Below are 17,018 nucleotides of genomic sequence, written 5' to 3'. Positions count from 1 at the left end.
GTCACGACTGATCTCGACCCTCTGCTCTTCGCCGTTTCGGGTCTCGGGTTGCGTTCAAGCCGTCTGCCCTGGGCGAGGTTCTGGTGAAGGGTGAATTTCAAAGATACCGCGTAATGATAGGCAGCGCAAACAAGATGTGTTAGGAAAACATAGACAATCTTTAACCTCCACTGAGAATTCAAAGCTGGTGACAAGAAACTTCTCACAGAGTGGGGATTAACGCGAAAAAACCACATCCGAGGACACCAACCCGTTTTCTCACTGTGGTAATTATGAAATAAATCGTCTTTGGTCAAACTGGTCAAAGATGAAAAATCAAAGCGGAATGAAAACACAAGTATTTTCTTTATGCTGTTTTTCGCATTCAACGACACCTTAAAATAACCAGTGCAACCTTTCCAAGAAATGAAGACGACTTACAGCTTATACTGATCTTTAACAGTACTGGCCATCAGCATCCTCCTCCAACTTTCAAACTGTTAAGTTTATTAGGGAATTAGATATTACTCAAGTTATTAATAAGATATACTAGATGTGTTATATCTGCTAGTTTATTCACAATATCAGCTACATAAATGAAACACAGTCAACATTCCTGACAAAGCACGTTTCCAGAGAAATTCCCTGCTCTTCCGAGTGCCACCTCTCCCTGGACGCTGACAAAACAAACAGCCGCAATTAGACGAGAAATCGTGTTTTCAAAAACATCGGCCAGACTTGTTAAGCGGTCTGGAAATTCTGAAATGGATCCAAAGTTTCATATTATCTCACTTTTACTGAGAAAGGTAACTTTTCAAAAAGAAGGCTTCATTTAGTGAACAACATATGTCAAGACACTTATCAAAAGTTAGCACTGGACAAATAATGTAACCAGAAGGGTCCAAACATAGCAGCGTTAAACACTCCTGGATTTGCTGGTTTATTTAATAACAATAAACCTCAGCTGTAAAAAAAAATAGGTCTGTTAAAATTTCCACGCTAACTGAACATGCAAGACTAAAAGTAAACAAGATGCGATGAGGGCTTTGCTAACAGAGCCGATAGTCCCTGACTTACCCCGTTCACATCAGTAAAACCTGCCCGGTGGCACAAATACCAGTTCTGTTATAGCAGTTTCTGCATATTGGCCCATAAAGCAAGTGCACTCATGTCTTCTAAAGTCATGATGGCTACGGTGGTTCTATATCTGTACTCTTCTAATTCTTACTGTAAAGCCCACATGGATCCCTCTATATGCTGGCTATCTGAGCCCTCAGTTTACAGTTATTTAAGCTGTTGATTTAATAAATCACGCAATTCAAAACACAACAAAATAAACATGGTAGGAGGCATCATTTCCAAGTCTGTGAAAGTATAAAATCTCCTTTTGTAGCCAGTAAGTATTACTTGTTTCATCATTCCTGAAACTACAGTAAAAGTGGATACATTTAAATTGAACCTCATTCTTCTACAGAAATTGTGATTTTGTACTAAGCAATGTTATTTCATTGGAATTGTAATCGTTTTGGATTTTCCCTTCTGTTGCATACTATTTTTGTACACCCTTTATTTTCTGTATGCACCTCACCAGCTACACTGGGATAACTCATAAAAAAAAAAAAAAAAAAATCATATTTTTCCCAGAAACAGGTGTTTAATTGCCACGTAGACGTACTCAGACCTGCTCACGTCTCCATGCCACTAGGTACTCGGCGTGCAATGCCCATGACCTTAACGTTGTTATCAGTACCTGGAGAGGTATCAACACAACAGAAGCTAAGCAACTCTATGAATTATTAAATTACGTCTCGAAAAAGGTACAGCCGACAAGCCCAACAGTGTCTGCTCAAATCAGGTTTATTCAATTTAACCATTGTAAGTGTGTGTTTGTCTATTTATTTTGTGAACCTGCATGGTCATGGGTGGTGAGGAGTCTTACCTCTCGACAGAAGGGTGACAAAGAGGCTGCTCCTCCTGAGGTAAAAGGTACGTGATCCCAACCACTCCCACCACCCGCAAGCTGAATGGACCAACCTGGCGGTAAATACAGGCTTCAGTCATCCGGCACCTTGCCAGTACAAACAAACAGCACATTCTCTCCCATGATACAAACAATATCTGACAGAGCCAAGCACACAAATCATAATGAAACACTACTTTGGGTTGGTTCAGGAAATTATAGCCGGTGTTTCTGAGAGCTGCAGCGTGTGCTGGCTTTTTTTTCCCCCGAATTAAATTCAAATGTCTTGCGGACTGCTGCTCTCAAGGAACGCAACTACCATCCCCGTAGTTAGGCAGAGTTACCACAAAAGCAGTCTCAGAGCCAGATTTGTCCACTGCCGACAGCTTCTGCTTCTTCTCGGCTCACCTGGATGTACACTCCTGGCCTCAGCAGATGCCGCATCTTCTCTAGGATTTCCTTCTGCAGAACATCCCAGGTCACAGTACGCTCCAAGTACAGTACAAAAGGATGACCAAACCTGAAACCATAACCCAGTGCACTGTCAGACACACAGGAAGCTAGTAGATGATAATGAACTGGAGTTTTGTGTAATAAAAGAGATGCCTCATCTCCCAAAACTGTTCCATTTATCCAAGTATCCCAGTGCCAGCATCCGCTAGGCTGGGGTGCCAAGGCCATTTTTGGCTGGTTCTCTGGTGCCAGCTGTCCAAACTTCCCCACCCTTGCACACGGAAGAAGTCAAACTCCCGCAGTATGGTAGTATGGTCAGCAGGCAGCCATGACAGTCCGCTGCACTGCAACAAACTGTGTTTAGGCAAGCACTAGGCAGACAACTAATTTTCTCGTTTTAAATAATCGCTTATTTTCAGAAAGCAAAACCTCTACAAACAACTTTGGAAAACTGACATTGTACCTGCAAAGATGCCATAAACACCATCCCCTGTATGTAACTTCACTGGAAAGACCAGTGAATTACGCAACGGAATACAACGTAAATTAACAGCTTAACCTTTGCAGGGGGGGAAAAAAAAAAAAAAAAAAACAGTACAATTCTTGCAGAGCAGCTCATCATCTGGGATTTACTGAGACGAAGGAACTGGATTCTCTGTCATCAGCAATTCATAATTATAACCCTCCGAGGCTGATCTGTCACCATTTAATTTATCACCAAATACATGCACATATGTTCAATGTAACCCAAACCAGTGTTTAAACATGCAACTCTCACCACCTCCTTCAGGTTGCCAACGGGTGCTGAAGAACAGCTGACTTGAACATATCTTGAAATTTCAAATGCAACCTCAAACACGGATATTTCTCTGAAATACTCAGATCAACTTGTCTTGTAGAAGAATGCGTCAATACACACCAAACCCAGTATGATCCTCAGTGGAAATAATAAATCATATGCTCTATTGTTCATCATTATGAGCTGTATTTGTGAAATGAACAGATTGCAGTGCAGAGTTGTAATTTTTTTTTTCGATTTTATTATTCACTCTTTACTACGCTATGGTTTACCTTTGATTACGATACCATGATTATGATTTTTTTTTTTTAACTATTCTTTCATTGTTCTTCATTATTGAACATTAAGTTTTTTTGTTTGTTTTACTTCAATTCTAAATTCCTTGCATGCTTTTTTGTAAATATCTGATATGGCCTGCTGTACAAGTTTCTCGAAGCCTGTTTCCCCCACTACTAATAAGCGCCACTTAAATTGGATTGGAAGAGGGAGACATTGGAAGGTCTTTTTCTCAGATACAAGCACATAACACTGCTGAGAAGTATAAAAACACAGAGGAGAAAGGGCAGTGTGACAGATGACATCCAGTCACAGCTGTAATAAACCATACAGTATTTAAGTTTTACCACACCTCACTGTTAAAACTCCAAATAATCCTCAATTTCCTGAATAACAATCAATGGAAATAGTAATAAAGGCCAAGTCTAGCACCTAAATGTGACCAGTTTTGGCAAGGAAGGGCGTGCTATTGAATTCTTGAACGACACATCAAGCATTTAATGCTGCAGCAAAAAAAAAAAAAAAAAAAAAAAAAATACACAACTGTATTTCTGGAGATAAGTATTTATGAAGCAAACATTAATTTTAACAAACGCTGTGAATGTTTGACACTAATATGCACAGTGTTTTGGTGTCTTGGTACCTCCTTCCCTGGTGTCCAGTGCAGGCCCTGTTGCAGACCAGGAGGATGATCTTGTCCATCCCTGCATTCTTATTGGTGCCCAACGCCGGCTTCACCGCGCCTTGTATATAAGAAGACGTCCTGTTGTGCTCTGTTCCATATTTCAGGTTGTTCTGGTTTAAATTTGCATGTAGGCTTCCTAAAATAGTAATTGTGTCTCAGTCATGCACTGGTAATGCAACTTGACCTCAGCATGGTCAGGCATAGCCAACTGTCACTCCAGTGACAAATGACAAAGCTGAAAAGGCTCTCAAACACCATAAAATTTCAAAAAGGATATAAAATGATCTGCAGGAAATAACAGACATTATCACACAGCGCTGCCACCACTGCTGTACAATCTGTTTAATAAGACAGCCATGGTTTCATTGTTTACTTTTAAAAGAGTAAAAGAATTTAAAAGAGTTTTAAAAGGCTATAAACTGCAAGATATAAAAAAAAGGTATACCTCTCTGAGAGCGAATATGTTCAGGTCTGAATACTTCCGGAGTCTCAAATGCAAAGATTGAGTCACTTTCTTGAATGAAGTCCAGATCATCGTCATCGTCGCAGAAGGAGCGATGGAACCCGTCATAGTACATTTCAGTGAGAACGATCTGTGCAAAAAACATGACTATCGTGAGACCACAGTTCACATTAGGAGTAAAAGCTAAAACCTGCATCAGCAGCCAAATTAATTGTTCTTATGCGTTTCTCTGTGGTAAACACAGTGCAAACAGGCCTCGACTTACTTATTTCTGCATTCCACAATATGAAGTAGCTGCACTGGTGCATTTTTTTATACATATATATAGCGAGATATACAGTATGTGTATATATAGTATATATACACACACACACACGCACAATTTAAGTGTCATTAACAGTGTCAAAACTCAAGCACCTGCACAAACATAGATAAAAGGTCCTTTAATTGTCCTGTCACCCCATTGTTATCCCATGACGCCACAACAGCCTAACTATGTGATAGTCAGCTATGCCAAAAACAAGCTGCTGATTGTTACAGGACACAACGGGCTCTCGGAAACAAAGTGATTTCTTCATCCAGCTGACAGTGCCGCCTGTGGTGCACATGACCATGGGAAATGAAAGATCTGAGTCACTGCGGCCGCTCGCAAACAGCCGTTCAGCAGACGAGAACTGAACACCTCCTGGCTCTTCAGGAGTGACATGGGAGAAGGAGGGCAGTAAAGCTGCTAATCTGGAATCAAGTTATTATACCCAAGATGTTCCTTTTAGGATGACTCAATCGCATTATGGACATTATGTACTCTTTCTCACAATTTAGTTTTTTATGAGGTACATTCAGGAATCCTACAATGATGTGGAGATATTGGCGGCGAAAGCTGACAACCCAGAGAGAGAGGTTACTGCGGCACCTGGTCAGGGGGGATCTTGGTCTCCTTGGACACGGCTTCCCTCAGTCGGGACACGGTGCTGTTGAGGGGCACAGCCACACCGATCTTCATGCAGTGAGAGCGCTTCCCTTGGTACACCACGGTGACGTACAGGGGCCTGGGGAAGGACAGCAAGCGCCAGCAACCGAGTAAGCAGGACACGCAATGAGCAACGGGAGTCCTCACAGACTCATAGACCAAGTCTCCAGCACTACAGGCGGTCCTTGAGGTTTAATACATGTAACTTACGACCACTTGGACTCACGACTGCCATTCCCTTAACCTTATATTATTTCAGAGCCCTGACGTTTGGTTGCAACGTTTAATGCGGACAACTCCAGCTACAATAACATCGGCTGGCTGCACTGCCGCGAGGCACCATTTCTTTCCAGTTTTGGTCTCAGTTACTGTTCTGATGTGTCGCTGTGACAGCATTTTGTGCAGAAAACTTTTTGTGGGCGATTCCCTTCAAGTAGCTTGTTATTTAATATGGACAACGAGTGAAAACGTGAGCGTTCTGTTGGCGCTGAAAGGAACAAGAAAATAAATATCAGAGTGAAAGAATGAGTGGAAGCACGAAAATAATATCAGATACTTATTTGATCTGAGAATTATTTTAACATGCATAATGCTGGAAATAGAGGGAAAAACATAAAAAGTCCTATATAAAGTAACATTCAAACACGTTCACTGTTTAAATATCCTTATGGTTAAAAAAAAAAAGACAAGGGGATGTTCAACTTATGTTGAAGTCAAATGACAGGGTCACTGGAACAAAACTCCGTCATAAATCAAGGACCACCCGTATTTGAGACAACCTCCTGGAGAAGATGCCGGTCTGATGATGCTGGAACAACAAATCAATGCATTGTAAATGTAAATCAGACGGGCCCCATCAGAGGGACCTATCAATACAACAGCAGGCAGTGGGTACTAGAGTAGTGAGGGACACACAGGTGTAACCAGAAAGCTGCTGGCTCACATCGCAGGAGAACATGATGTAGTGCTTGACATGAAATGTACTAGTAAAAATACCTAGCTGTACACATGAGAAAAATCTGCTCTGGATGGATGCATTATCTGAACAGTAAAACGACATCAACCAACAGCAGCAATCACTGGCTTCCCGTTAGGCCCATCTGTGTTTTTCACCATCCAGCTTGGCACCCAGGAGGCAGATCCCACGCCGTTTACGATTAAACACGCCATAATGGGCCTCAGCAGTTTCGCTTTTTTATAAAACCATCATTAAAACTGGGAAAATTACATCTGGGAGAAGCAGAAAGGAGGAGACTCACTCCATCAAGCAAGCACCGCTGCTTATTGCAGGGTAATCGCCGCAGAAACTAATAGCTAGCAGCCCAGTCGGCCACTTTGCATGAACCAGTTCCAGAATCTGTGCGCCAGGCTTTCCACTTCAGCAGGCCTTCCCTTAATGGTACGTTTCATCAAAGGCCTCGATGATGCCCCTGCACTCCGACACACAGCGCAGTGTGGAAATGGGCTTTTAATGGTGCAATTCTTCCTTCCCGTGTGAGCAGCACAGTCCCACACTCTGGGGACATGCCGTATTAGCAGGGCAGGGCTCGACTGTCAGTTGTGCACCAGAAGGCACAGCAGGCCACACCTTCCAACAATCTCACACACACACACAGGGTTTCTGCACTGCTGAAAGTCCCCCCTAAAAAAGACCGCCATGTCAAATACAAATGGTTCCCAGCGTTCGCTATCCGGTCCATGGAAGCGGATTATTCTTTGCCAAGAATACATGCCGCAATTCATGTAGGATTACTGATCTATGAAGGAAAGACTTGCACGGTCAGGCGGGTGATGTCCATGCACACGCTGAACACTGCAGAACCGGGTCGACCAGGGCTCCTGTGCAAACACGGGGAGAGGCACACCATGCAAGGTTGAAATGTGAGTTAGCACCACTAAACTGTTCTGTTCATCACCCACAAGCAAAATCCTCTGGGTGTGCAGGAGCGTTCAAAATGAAGCGCCTGTGTTGGAGCGCTCCTTCGACACGGCCGCTGCCACCCACAGGAAATCTAGCTGCCGAGGTCAATGACAATAAGCAGCAAGATTATCAGGATGAAAAGCGTTATTCTCATTTTCTTAATATTAAAACTTGGACTTTATCGCGTAAATTACCTGGAGATAGATACTATCTTGGATAAATTTGAACTACATTTTATGAAAGTCCATCTATCCATCCGTCACTAATAAGCACTTTAAGCAAAAAACTAAGAATTTAAAAACCATTCTATATATACATCCTATTTAGTATCTAATACGCAAGAGAAACAGATGTATAATAACCTCTGCTGCTATGAATAGTCTGTGTCATTAAAGGGAAAAGTAATCCAGGCAGTGTGGGTTGATGTAGATCTCTTCATTCCCAGGAAATGTTCATGTTCCCAGCTCTCACTCCAACCCGGGCTCAGTCCTGCCCCGTTGGCTGCACCTCGGTTGAGCCGGAGACCAGAACACACGTGGGAGTCCACCAACATGCATCTGCCCTCCATGTCCGTCCTCCATGTCTCTGCAGCCTAAACCTCAGCTGCCAAGTCTGTTCCCACATCCTAAACACCTACTTCTCATTCGTCTCTCCAAGAACACTGAGAATTAAAACATTCTGTCAAAACACGACTTCTCCAAAATCATACATAAACCCTCAAGTGCATGAATGTGCAAGTTACAGCAGCTGTGAAGCACTGGAACACACCACCGGAGACATGCAACAGAATTCATGTGCAAAGTAGATTTGTTTTTCCTTGAGAAGAAAACAGCCGACCAGGCAGAGGCAAGACTTTATTACATGGCCTGCTTCCAAACAGAAATCAAGCACAAGTCGGTTAAAAGCATCTCTTACAAGTGTTTTGTGGTTTAATTAAAATGTACTCATACTATGCTGTGTACTCACGTTATGAACATTTGAGCTCATACAAACATTTTTCTATATCTTTTTATCGTATTTTCTTATCTGTGTTTACAGAGCAAACGTCACCTGTGTTTCCATGTCCAGCTATTAACTGGCAGTAAATGCACCAAACAGAGGAGTGTAAGACTGGATTAGTTCTACTTTTTAATTCATTATCATTTTACTGGAGGTTTTAACAGAATCTAGCCTTTGAATAAATTGAAAGATGTCAGTATTTTGAAGTTTTCATTGGCTGTGATTGTATTTAAGAACACACTGTTCTATAAAGAGACTTTGGATCCTAATAGTAATTGCAAGTTGAGGACAGCATGTATGGGACACACCTCGTGTATTAATAAGAAAATGACATTTCTCAGCTTTAGTCAGATTTGCAGCATGTAATTATTCATGAATGATGCTGAATTCTCAGCAGAGGTCAATGTCCTTCCTCCTTTCCCAGTGCACTGCAGTCGACTCCTGTTTTAAAAAGGATCACTCAGCAATTTACACAACAGACAGGTCAATGGGTTCCTCGCTATGATAAAGCCACTACACTGGAAAGGGAAAGCGTGAGAATAGCGTTCACGACTTTGTTCCCTGGACATAAGGACATTAAACAAAGGAGAACCAGAAATAGCAGCAAAATGGATGGTGACACCACAATTCTCAAATCACTAATGAAATTACTACGTACAATCAGAGACTTTAAGAAATTTCAAGATCATACAATTTTCTGCCCAAGAGTTAATGGGAAGTCATAACCCAATGATGCCGAACACTGAAGAGAACATGAAGTAGATCAGCTGTGGTCAGGATGTTCCACTGAAAGCCCAAAGGCAGGCAGTATCACTTAAAGCAAAACTGCTCAAACTGGTGGTCTGAGGAACCCAGAGGGTCGAAAGTTGCTGGAGTGCAGCAAAGACACACTTGTATGGACTCCTTCATTATTCAAGGTCCACCGATGACTAGGTGTATCGATGTCCATGGTAGCCAGGCATCTGAGGAAGGACTCACCTGGTGTGAGGCAAGGGGATGGGCAGAGAGATGCAGAGGAAGGGGTCAAAGGTGTTGCTCTGCTTCTGGCAGTGAGGGCACGTGAGAGAGGACCTGAAAGAGAAATCAATGACACAAAAAGAATTGTTAATAACGTGTTAATAGATGAGCTTTAGCAGAAAATATTTTCTATGGATCGTAAACATAACCTGCTCTACCTGTACTGGGCCTGAAAAAGCTCCTGCACAAAAGAGCCAGCCACTGGTAGAGAGGGGCCTTCCGACGCCTCGTCGTCCTCTTCGACCGGGGGCTGGAAAAGCAAGGAGATGCCGAGGAGGTCAGCAGAGTAAGAAGAGGACACCCATGGCATACCATGCAATCTGCAATGCCAGCACTGTGAGATGCTTTGTAATTCAGAGACCAAAAAGAATGCAGCCATTTTTTCAAAACTCATCTTAAGACCCAACAAACAGATGAAGTGTTTAAGACATTAAACAGCAGAAGCTCTTTGGATGCAAGTATCAGACCTTTACTCAAGCAGTTCTCAAAGGGGAAATTCCACATGCAAGGTAAATCAATGCAGAGCAGGTCCTTTACAAGGTTGCCTGGCATTCCAGTGTGGGAAGGTGCTGTAGATCAGAGCACTTTGTGGTACAGAACTTATACCACATTGACACTTCATGATCTCAAGATTTCCCCTAAAGCTCCCCACCCTTTAATGGTTGTCTCAAAATGTCAGACACAGTGATGCAGAGAAAAAAAAAAAAAAAAAAAAAACACTAAAGCTGCCCAATTTCGGCACGCAGCCACTGACTGCCCCAATCACCTTTATGGAAGCCCTGCTGCTGGGGTGGACGATGTTGTTGAGGTCTTCGTGTACGCGGTCCAGTAGCCAGAGCAGGAACTCTTGGGCATCATGCTGGGCATTACCCCTAAACTGCAGGGCACTCTTTGACACCACATTCTGTACCAGAAATGAGACGGGTGGAACAGAAAAGGTCAGAGGGTGCAGTATCAAAGGGTTCAGGACTGTTCACCAAAAACAAAACAACACTAATTCAGTAGCTGAGCTGATGCACAGCAACGATTGAGCTTAAGATCTGAATGCAAAAAGAAGCCTGATCCCACTTGTTACCACTGTAAATATAGAACATCTGAAAGTGACCTAAAAACTGAAAGACTTAGCTAAAACAAACTACCTTTGAAGGCAGATGAACAGTCAACACAAATCTTGCAACATACTGAAGAGGCAGGATGCGCTGCGACAGAAATTTTCCCAAGTAAGATGTGCGGCTGTGGGCCTACAGTAGGTGGCTGCGCAATCACTGGAATAAATAGTACCGCCTTGTTTCACTGCATGAGAGGAGCCCAGCTCGGCAACCCGGAATGGTCAGAGAGGTGCCAATGGTTCAAAGGAAGAGCAGTAACACCAGAAGATGTACTTTTGACAACAGCATCATTAATGAGGTAAAGAGGTTATTGGTGCTTCTCGTTCACACTTGTACGCCAGTACACTGGTGGTCCTACGTGCAGCGTATTGCAAAGTGCCACCTAAGAACAGGATACTCAAGGCACCGCACATCAGGTTTAACCGAAGCAGGGGTCGCAACAACAAAGAGCATCACGAGGTAGGTGAAGTCAAGGATCACAGTTTTATCAGACTGCACGACGTGCAATATCTTGTTCCAATTTAATCCTGATTTACCAAATTTGCATTCTCATGAATAAAAGACAAAGATAACAGATCAAGCTCGATTACTACTTTAACATTAAGGCAGCTGGTACCATGTGGTTACAGCTGCCGCCTTGCAAATGAAGGACCCAGGTTCAAGTCCCTGCTCCTTCTGTAGTAGCCAGGATCTAGGTGCCTCCCCTGAATATGTGTATAAATGGGTAACTATTCGAAATATCTTAACATACAAACTTCACACTGAGAGCCACTTTGGACAAAAGTGTCATCTAAATTAAATGATATTATACTTCCACACACACACACACACACATTTTCAGAACCGCTTGTCCCATACGGGGTCGCGGGGAACCGGAGTCTAACCCGGCAACACAGGGCGTAAGGCCGGAGGGGGAGGGGACACACCCAGGACAGGACGCCAGTCCATCACAAGGCACCCCAAGCAGGACTCGAACCCCAGACCCACTGGAGAGCAGGACCCGGTCCAACCCACTGCGCCACCGCACCCCCTACATATCAATTAAATAATAATAATTACGTTACAAAATCCAACAAGGCAGACATAAAATTTACACTAATCACAGGTTCTCGTTTTAATTGCTAACTTGCTTAAGACTTAAAATGTAGATTAAGAAACATTGGATTAGCTTTAAAATCTGATTAATTTAATCCTTGCTGGAGCAACCCACTCACAGGAATCAATGTACAGGACTAAACAAACAGAAATACTGCACACTGAAGGTCTCAGCAACGCAAGATGTGCAGACAGTCTCTCGATCAGGAAAAGGCCACTTCAGCTCTAATGTAGCAGGCTGGAAAACGTGCACTAGGCCACTTGTGTTGTCTAATACACATGTAAGGAGAAAATTAAATCAAGAGCGCCCTGGTTGGTCCAGACCAAGTTGAACTTTCCATCCCAAGAAAAAGGCAAACAAACAAGCCACAGTTGGAGTTCAGCCAAGAGGAAGCGCACCTGACTGTTATTCTGCAAGTTCCACCTTCCTTTTGCTACGTCTTTTAGTTTGAGCCGTACAGCAGAATTCGGAACGTCAATATGCTGAACCAAGGCTGGCATGGACGTCAAATATTGAGTTACTTCTACATTATTGTGGCCGAGGACCAAAAAATGTTTAGACTGAAAAAGCTACAGGAAACCAAGGGTGACCCGCACACTATGAATAAATCCTGAATGGTCTGGCTTACATCCTGAAAGCCAAAACAATGGTTCTCTAGATATCATTGGTTTTTACTGTGAAAATTTATAGGGTAACTTTCTTTGTGTACAGAGATGGCAGTTGAACAAGGATGATAGTGATTAACATGGTGCAACACAGATGTCAGAAATCGACAAGGACATAATAAAATCATGTGTACATGACCACTGCTCTCATCTTTAGAAAGAGAAACTGGTCCACAACAGAACATATCTGACACATTGTTAGTTATAAAGAACAAATAATATGCGTTTCAAAATGTTCAGCTAAAAGGCGTAAATATAAATACTTCAAAGTAAAAGCACACTTACAGCAGTTGTTCTGCTCTGAGACTGTACTATAGTACAACACAATGACATGAACAAGAAGCAAAAGTTTTGAGATCCCAAAACGGTACTCTCAAAAAGGGGATAAATTCAACCTGATGTTACACTGCTAGAGGCAAATTTAGGAACACTTCACATGCATTTATCAATTTAGTTGTCACTTTTCTAAAACCAACTAACAGTATTATGCTACTTGTAATTATTTGTCTATTTATACAGCTGGGAAATTTTTACTGGCGCAAATCAGGGTAAGGACCATTCTCAAGAGTACAAAAGCAGAAGGTGGGATTTGAACCTGGCTCCACTGAGTAGGAGGGGGCTCTAACCACTACAGTAGCTGCTGTTCCAAGAAAGTGTAGTGGTTACCGCTTCTGCTTTCAGATTTTCATTTGGAGCCACTGAAAACATTCCGCAACAAAAAGATCACAGTGTTTCCATTTTCTGAAAGGGAGTTGCCTGTATTACTATATTTACTTTATCTCAGTCCATAGTTAAACTGTGTTTTGGCTCATTTATGAAAACACTGTCAGCAAGATTGCGCATAATAATAATTATTAGCATAAACAGATTTTATTAAATAAACAGCCTTTATTGTGCTGCTAAAATATTTATTGAAGGTCGACGGCGGGTACTATGAAAACATCAAATGATGCTATGAAGACACCTTGAAGACTCAAGCAATAACCCCAAGTAAAGCTGATATGCACCACTAGTGAATGTACCTTATATAGTAGCAAGAGACAGTGTATTAGCAAGGCTCCGTTCTGGAGACCGGATAATCTATATTAAATAAGACAGCTCCCACTCTGGCAGGCAACCAGAAGAAGGAAAAAGGACAGAAATAGCAACGGTATCAGGAATGAGCCGTGTAGAAGAGTGCTCGGTTCAATATAGTTCCCGATACGCTTTCTTTGAGAGGATGCTGCAGGACAAAGGTCTGAAAGATACCGTGTGAAAACAAGCCCATTCTCATTAAGACCGGCATATCTGGGGCATCCCGCTGAGGATATGTTGGAGGAAGTGGGAAGATATTGCACTGGTTTCAAGGTTTGTTTTGACTGGATAATGACATGGAGGAACCAGCCCAGTATGCTGCAATGCAACCAGCAATCACTGCAGTAAACATTAGACTTGGAAGTCTTTAAGGAGGTCTTGGAAATAAATCTTTTCCCCCAAAACTATTGTTAAATAAAACACAAAGAAGGAAAGGAAGTTTATGGAAGACACGTATAGAAAATAAAAAGAAATTACCAATACAAGTTTTGGACACGGCTGAAGAATTATGAAGACGTCATAAAATCTGTTCATATCTCATAAAATTTTGCTTTATTGACGCTCAGTCACACTAGGAATAAATAGATGGTTACATCAGCTCAAATGAGTGTTCCTCGAAGAGACAGAGTTTGTGTCAGAGCACCAACGCAACCACAAGCAAACCATCAACCACCACAAGCTTTAAGGACTTCTGGCATATTGCTGCTTGGTCAAACAATCATGTCCTAATATTTTCTAGAATGTTGGTTCAGGCTGCTATGACACTGCCATCCAAAACCAGTAAAATCACAGTAAACACAAGGTTACACTTAGCTGCCTATGAGAGAGCAGCACAGGGAGAAACTTACAAGGAGACTCGAATTCTTCTTCTCGTCAAGGACCACACAACTGCCCATCTGTGTAAGTACCACAAGGCCTTGGAGCAGAATATGCCTGTGCCTACCGCTGCGGGTATGGACTCCGCATTCCACAGCATTTTGCTGAGCGCTCCTTCTCCGCAAGGCTGTCCAGGCCTTGGCCGAGCAAAAAGAAGAGCAACAGCACCTAGTCCAGTAACAACAGCAGTCAGCCAATAAGTGAGTAAAAGTGCAGAATACAGGAGAAGGAAGAGGTTGTGTACACTGTGGGGGAACTGAGCAAATCTTTGTACACAATGTGCAGACCAAGTGGCCACGTACTAAAACAGTGACTGGCAAGTCATTCTCTAGCGATCCAAAGGGGCACACATTCGGCGGTACCGTGTATGTAGTTAAAGGGACAGTCAATTACTCTCTTAGTTCGAATAGTCTGCTCAGCATAAACAAACTCATCAGCTACAGCAGCGATTAAAGCCGTCACATTGCAATCGGAAGACTCAGGTTCGAATCCCATTTAATTACCTTTATCAAGGTACTCACCTTGAATTGATACAGTAAAAATTGCCTAGATGTATAAACGGGCAAATAATTAAGTAGCTTAGTGTACAAGCCTCACATTTTAAGCGGGGAAAGTAGTCAGCTAAATGAAACAACACTGCCAAACACAGAGCCTGGAACACAAAAAGTTGGTTACACAGACAAAGCAACGCGCTGTTGTATTACATTCTCTAAGCCACACACCCATACACACTCTTTGTTCTATATTGCTTTGCTTTCTTTCAGTATGAGTTACGCAATTTTTCTGCTGATTTATGGGTTTACGTTATTTTCCAATCAGGATCATGGTCAGAGCTAAACTGTTGTGAAAAGCCCCAGAGATTAAGGAAAAACATCTAATTGACAAAGATTCAACCCTGAGGCTTTCAAGTAGCAGGGTAATATGTCTTCATTACATTTCCAGTTTCCCCCTACACCCAGTACTAGAGGAGACTAAGGCAAGCTTGCAGGAAAACCACAGCTGAAACAACACTGCTCTCTGCGTCGGGTCACTTTCGACAAGGTCTGGAAGCTAATGCAGTGAAATTAAAACCCCTCAGAGAAGAAGCACTTCCTTGACAGATTTTTAAACAGCATAAAAAGTGACTAAAAGAGAAGCACGGCACAAGCAATAGACCTTAACTCAGAAGAACGTTTTCGAAGTCATATGAGTTGTGGTCTGAACTCAGGAATAAAAATATATAGGCCTATATGCATAATGTATAAAATGTATTAAATCTAGGTTAAATTTGGCCTAGTAGGACTTTTTGTGAAAAATACATGTATCACTCATGAATCTGTGGACACAGGTATGAATCCAGAGATGTGGATTACGTCCTTCTAAAAACTAAGAGGCTCACAACGCTTAAACATACTACATAGCTGTTGCCCAATTATTAAATGACAACTCTGCACCCTGACGTAAACGGGAAGTAGTCCCAATGTTGTTAGGCTAGCCATGACTTGTTTATCTCCCAAGAATAAAGTGGTAGGGTGGTACAGCAGGTAGCACTGCTGTCTCTCAGCGTGAAGTTTGCACAAGTTTACTACCACAGTCATGACATGTTTCACAATAATTACAGAACTGCTGTTAGTGTGTATATCTGGGAATGCACATGTGCAGGTCAATGCATACCATAGTGGTTACAGTTAGAGCCTCTGCACCCAAAGACTGGAGGTTCAAATCCTATCAGTTGCTGTAGTACCCTTGAGCAAGGTACTTACCATAAAATGACTCTAGTAAAAATTACCCAAATGTATAAATACGTAAATATTTGTAGGTAGCTTATTATCCAAGCATACCACCACAACCCTGACATGGAACAGCGGTAAACAATAATGAGTAACTGTTACAAGGACAAATTAAATGTGATAAGTTCAAGATAACATTTAGCATACAAAATCAAAGCAAATATTCGGTTTATGTGAAGCTGACCTGTTCTCCACCGCTGCATTCGGTAACCTTGATTTAACCGCATTCATTTCATGAATGTTTCTATGAGAGACAGTTTGATTAAAAATAAATTACTGTTCACTCAACAAAACAGAATAAAAAGCAAAAAAAAAAAATAAAGTGGCAGCAGCCCAGAACAGTAAAAACAAAAAATGCATTAATCTGATGCATTTACATTTATTAATTTAGCAGACGCTTTTCTCCAAAGCGACGTACATCTCAGAGAAAATACAATTTGTGCATTACATTAGGAGAAAGAGATATAGTTGCAGACACTTAATTCTTAAGTAAAGCTAGTTTGTTTCTTTCCACTTTATGCACCGATTTTCATCACACAAGCAGGTGTACAAAACTCAGGATAGACTAATCCTGATCACCTTCCTACAATTTTTCTCTTTCCATAAATTCCATTTCCAGTGCTCTCTCTACTGTGTAACACACACATCACTCAAAAAAAAAAAAAAGAAAAATTCATATAGTAAAACCAGCACACCTTTGTTTTACTGTGAGGACAACTGTTGCACATTGCCCTGTTGTAGACTAAATATAGGACAAGTAACTACACTTCATATGTCCATTTTCAATCTCATTATTTATTAGACATTCTATATTTTAACATTCAGACTGTAAGACAACAAACGTTAACAGTCATTCAGGTAATTTTCCTGAATTGATACACTCACTATGATACAGTAATAGTACACT

General features: G+C 41.9%; 1 protein-coding gene across 4 annotated transcripts in view; it reads right to left on the bottom strand.

The window, feature by feature from the left end:
• Positions 1 to 17,018, bottom strand: part of usp31 (ubiquitin specific peptidase 31) — a 29,884-nt gene that overhangs the window by 10,801 nt on the left and 2,065 nt on the right. For 3 of the 4 annotated variants that reach the window (XM_029246705.1, XM_029246706.1, XM_029246707.1), the window contains exons 2-9: positions 10,289 to 10,426; positions 9,681 to 9,772; positions 9,484 to 9,576; positions 5,529 to 5,664; positions 4,598 to 4,745; positions 4,111 to 4,288; positions 2,348 to 2,459; positions 1,919 to 2,013 (exon numbers count right to left, since the gene is read on the bottom strand). In XM_029246705.1, coding sequence (XP_029102538.1) covers positions 1,919 to 2,013; positions 2,348 to 2,459; positions 4,111 to 4,288; positions 4,598 to 4,745; positions 5,529 to 5,664; positions 9,484 to 9,576; positions 9,681 to 9,772; positions 10,289 to 10,426 — 992 coding nt within the window. The remainder of the gene's footprint in view (positions 1 to 1,918; positions 2,014 to 2,347; positions 2,460 to 4,110; positions 4,289 to 4,597; positions 4,746 to 5,528; positions 5,665 to 9,483; positions 9,577 to 9,680; positions 9,773 to 10,288; positions 10,427 to 17,018) is intronic. The other variant, XM_029246708.1, reaches the window with a different exon arrangement.

This window comes from Scleropages formosus, chromosome 20 (genome assembly GCF_900964775.1).
Source record: "Scleropages formosus chromosome 20, fSclFor1.1, whole genome shotgun sequence".
Lineage (NCBI taxonomy): Eukaryota > Metazoa > Chordata > Actinopteri > Osteoglossiformes > Osteoglossidae > Scleropages > Scleropages formosus.
The sequence above is the reverse complement of the archived record's forward strand: the minus strand, read 5'-3'. Positions and strand labels throughout refer to the sequence as shown.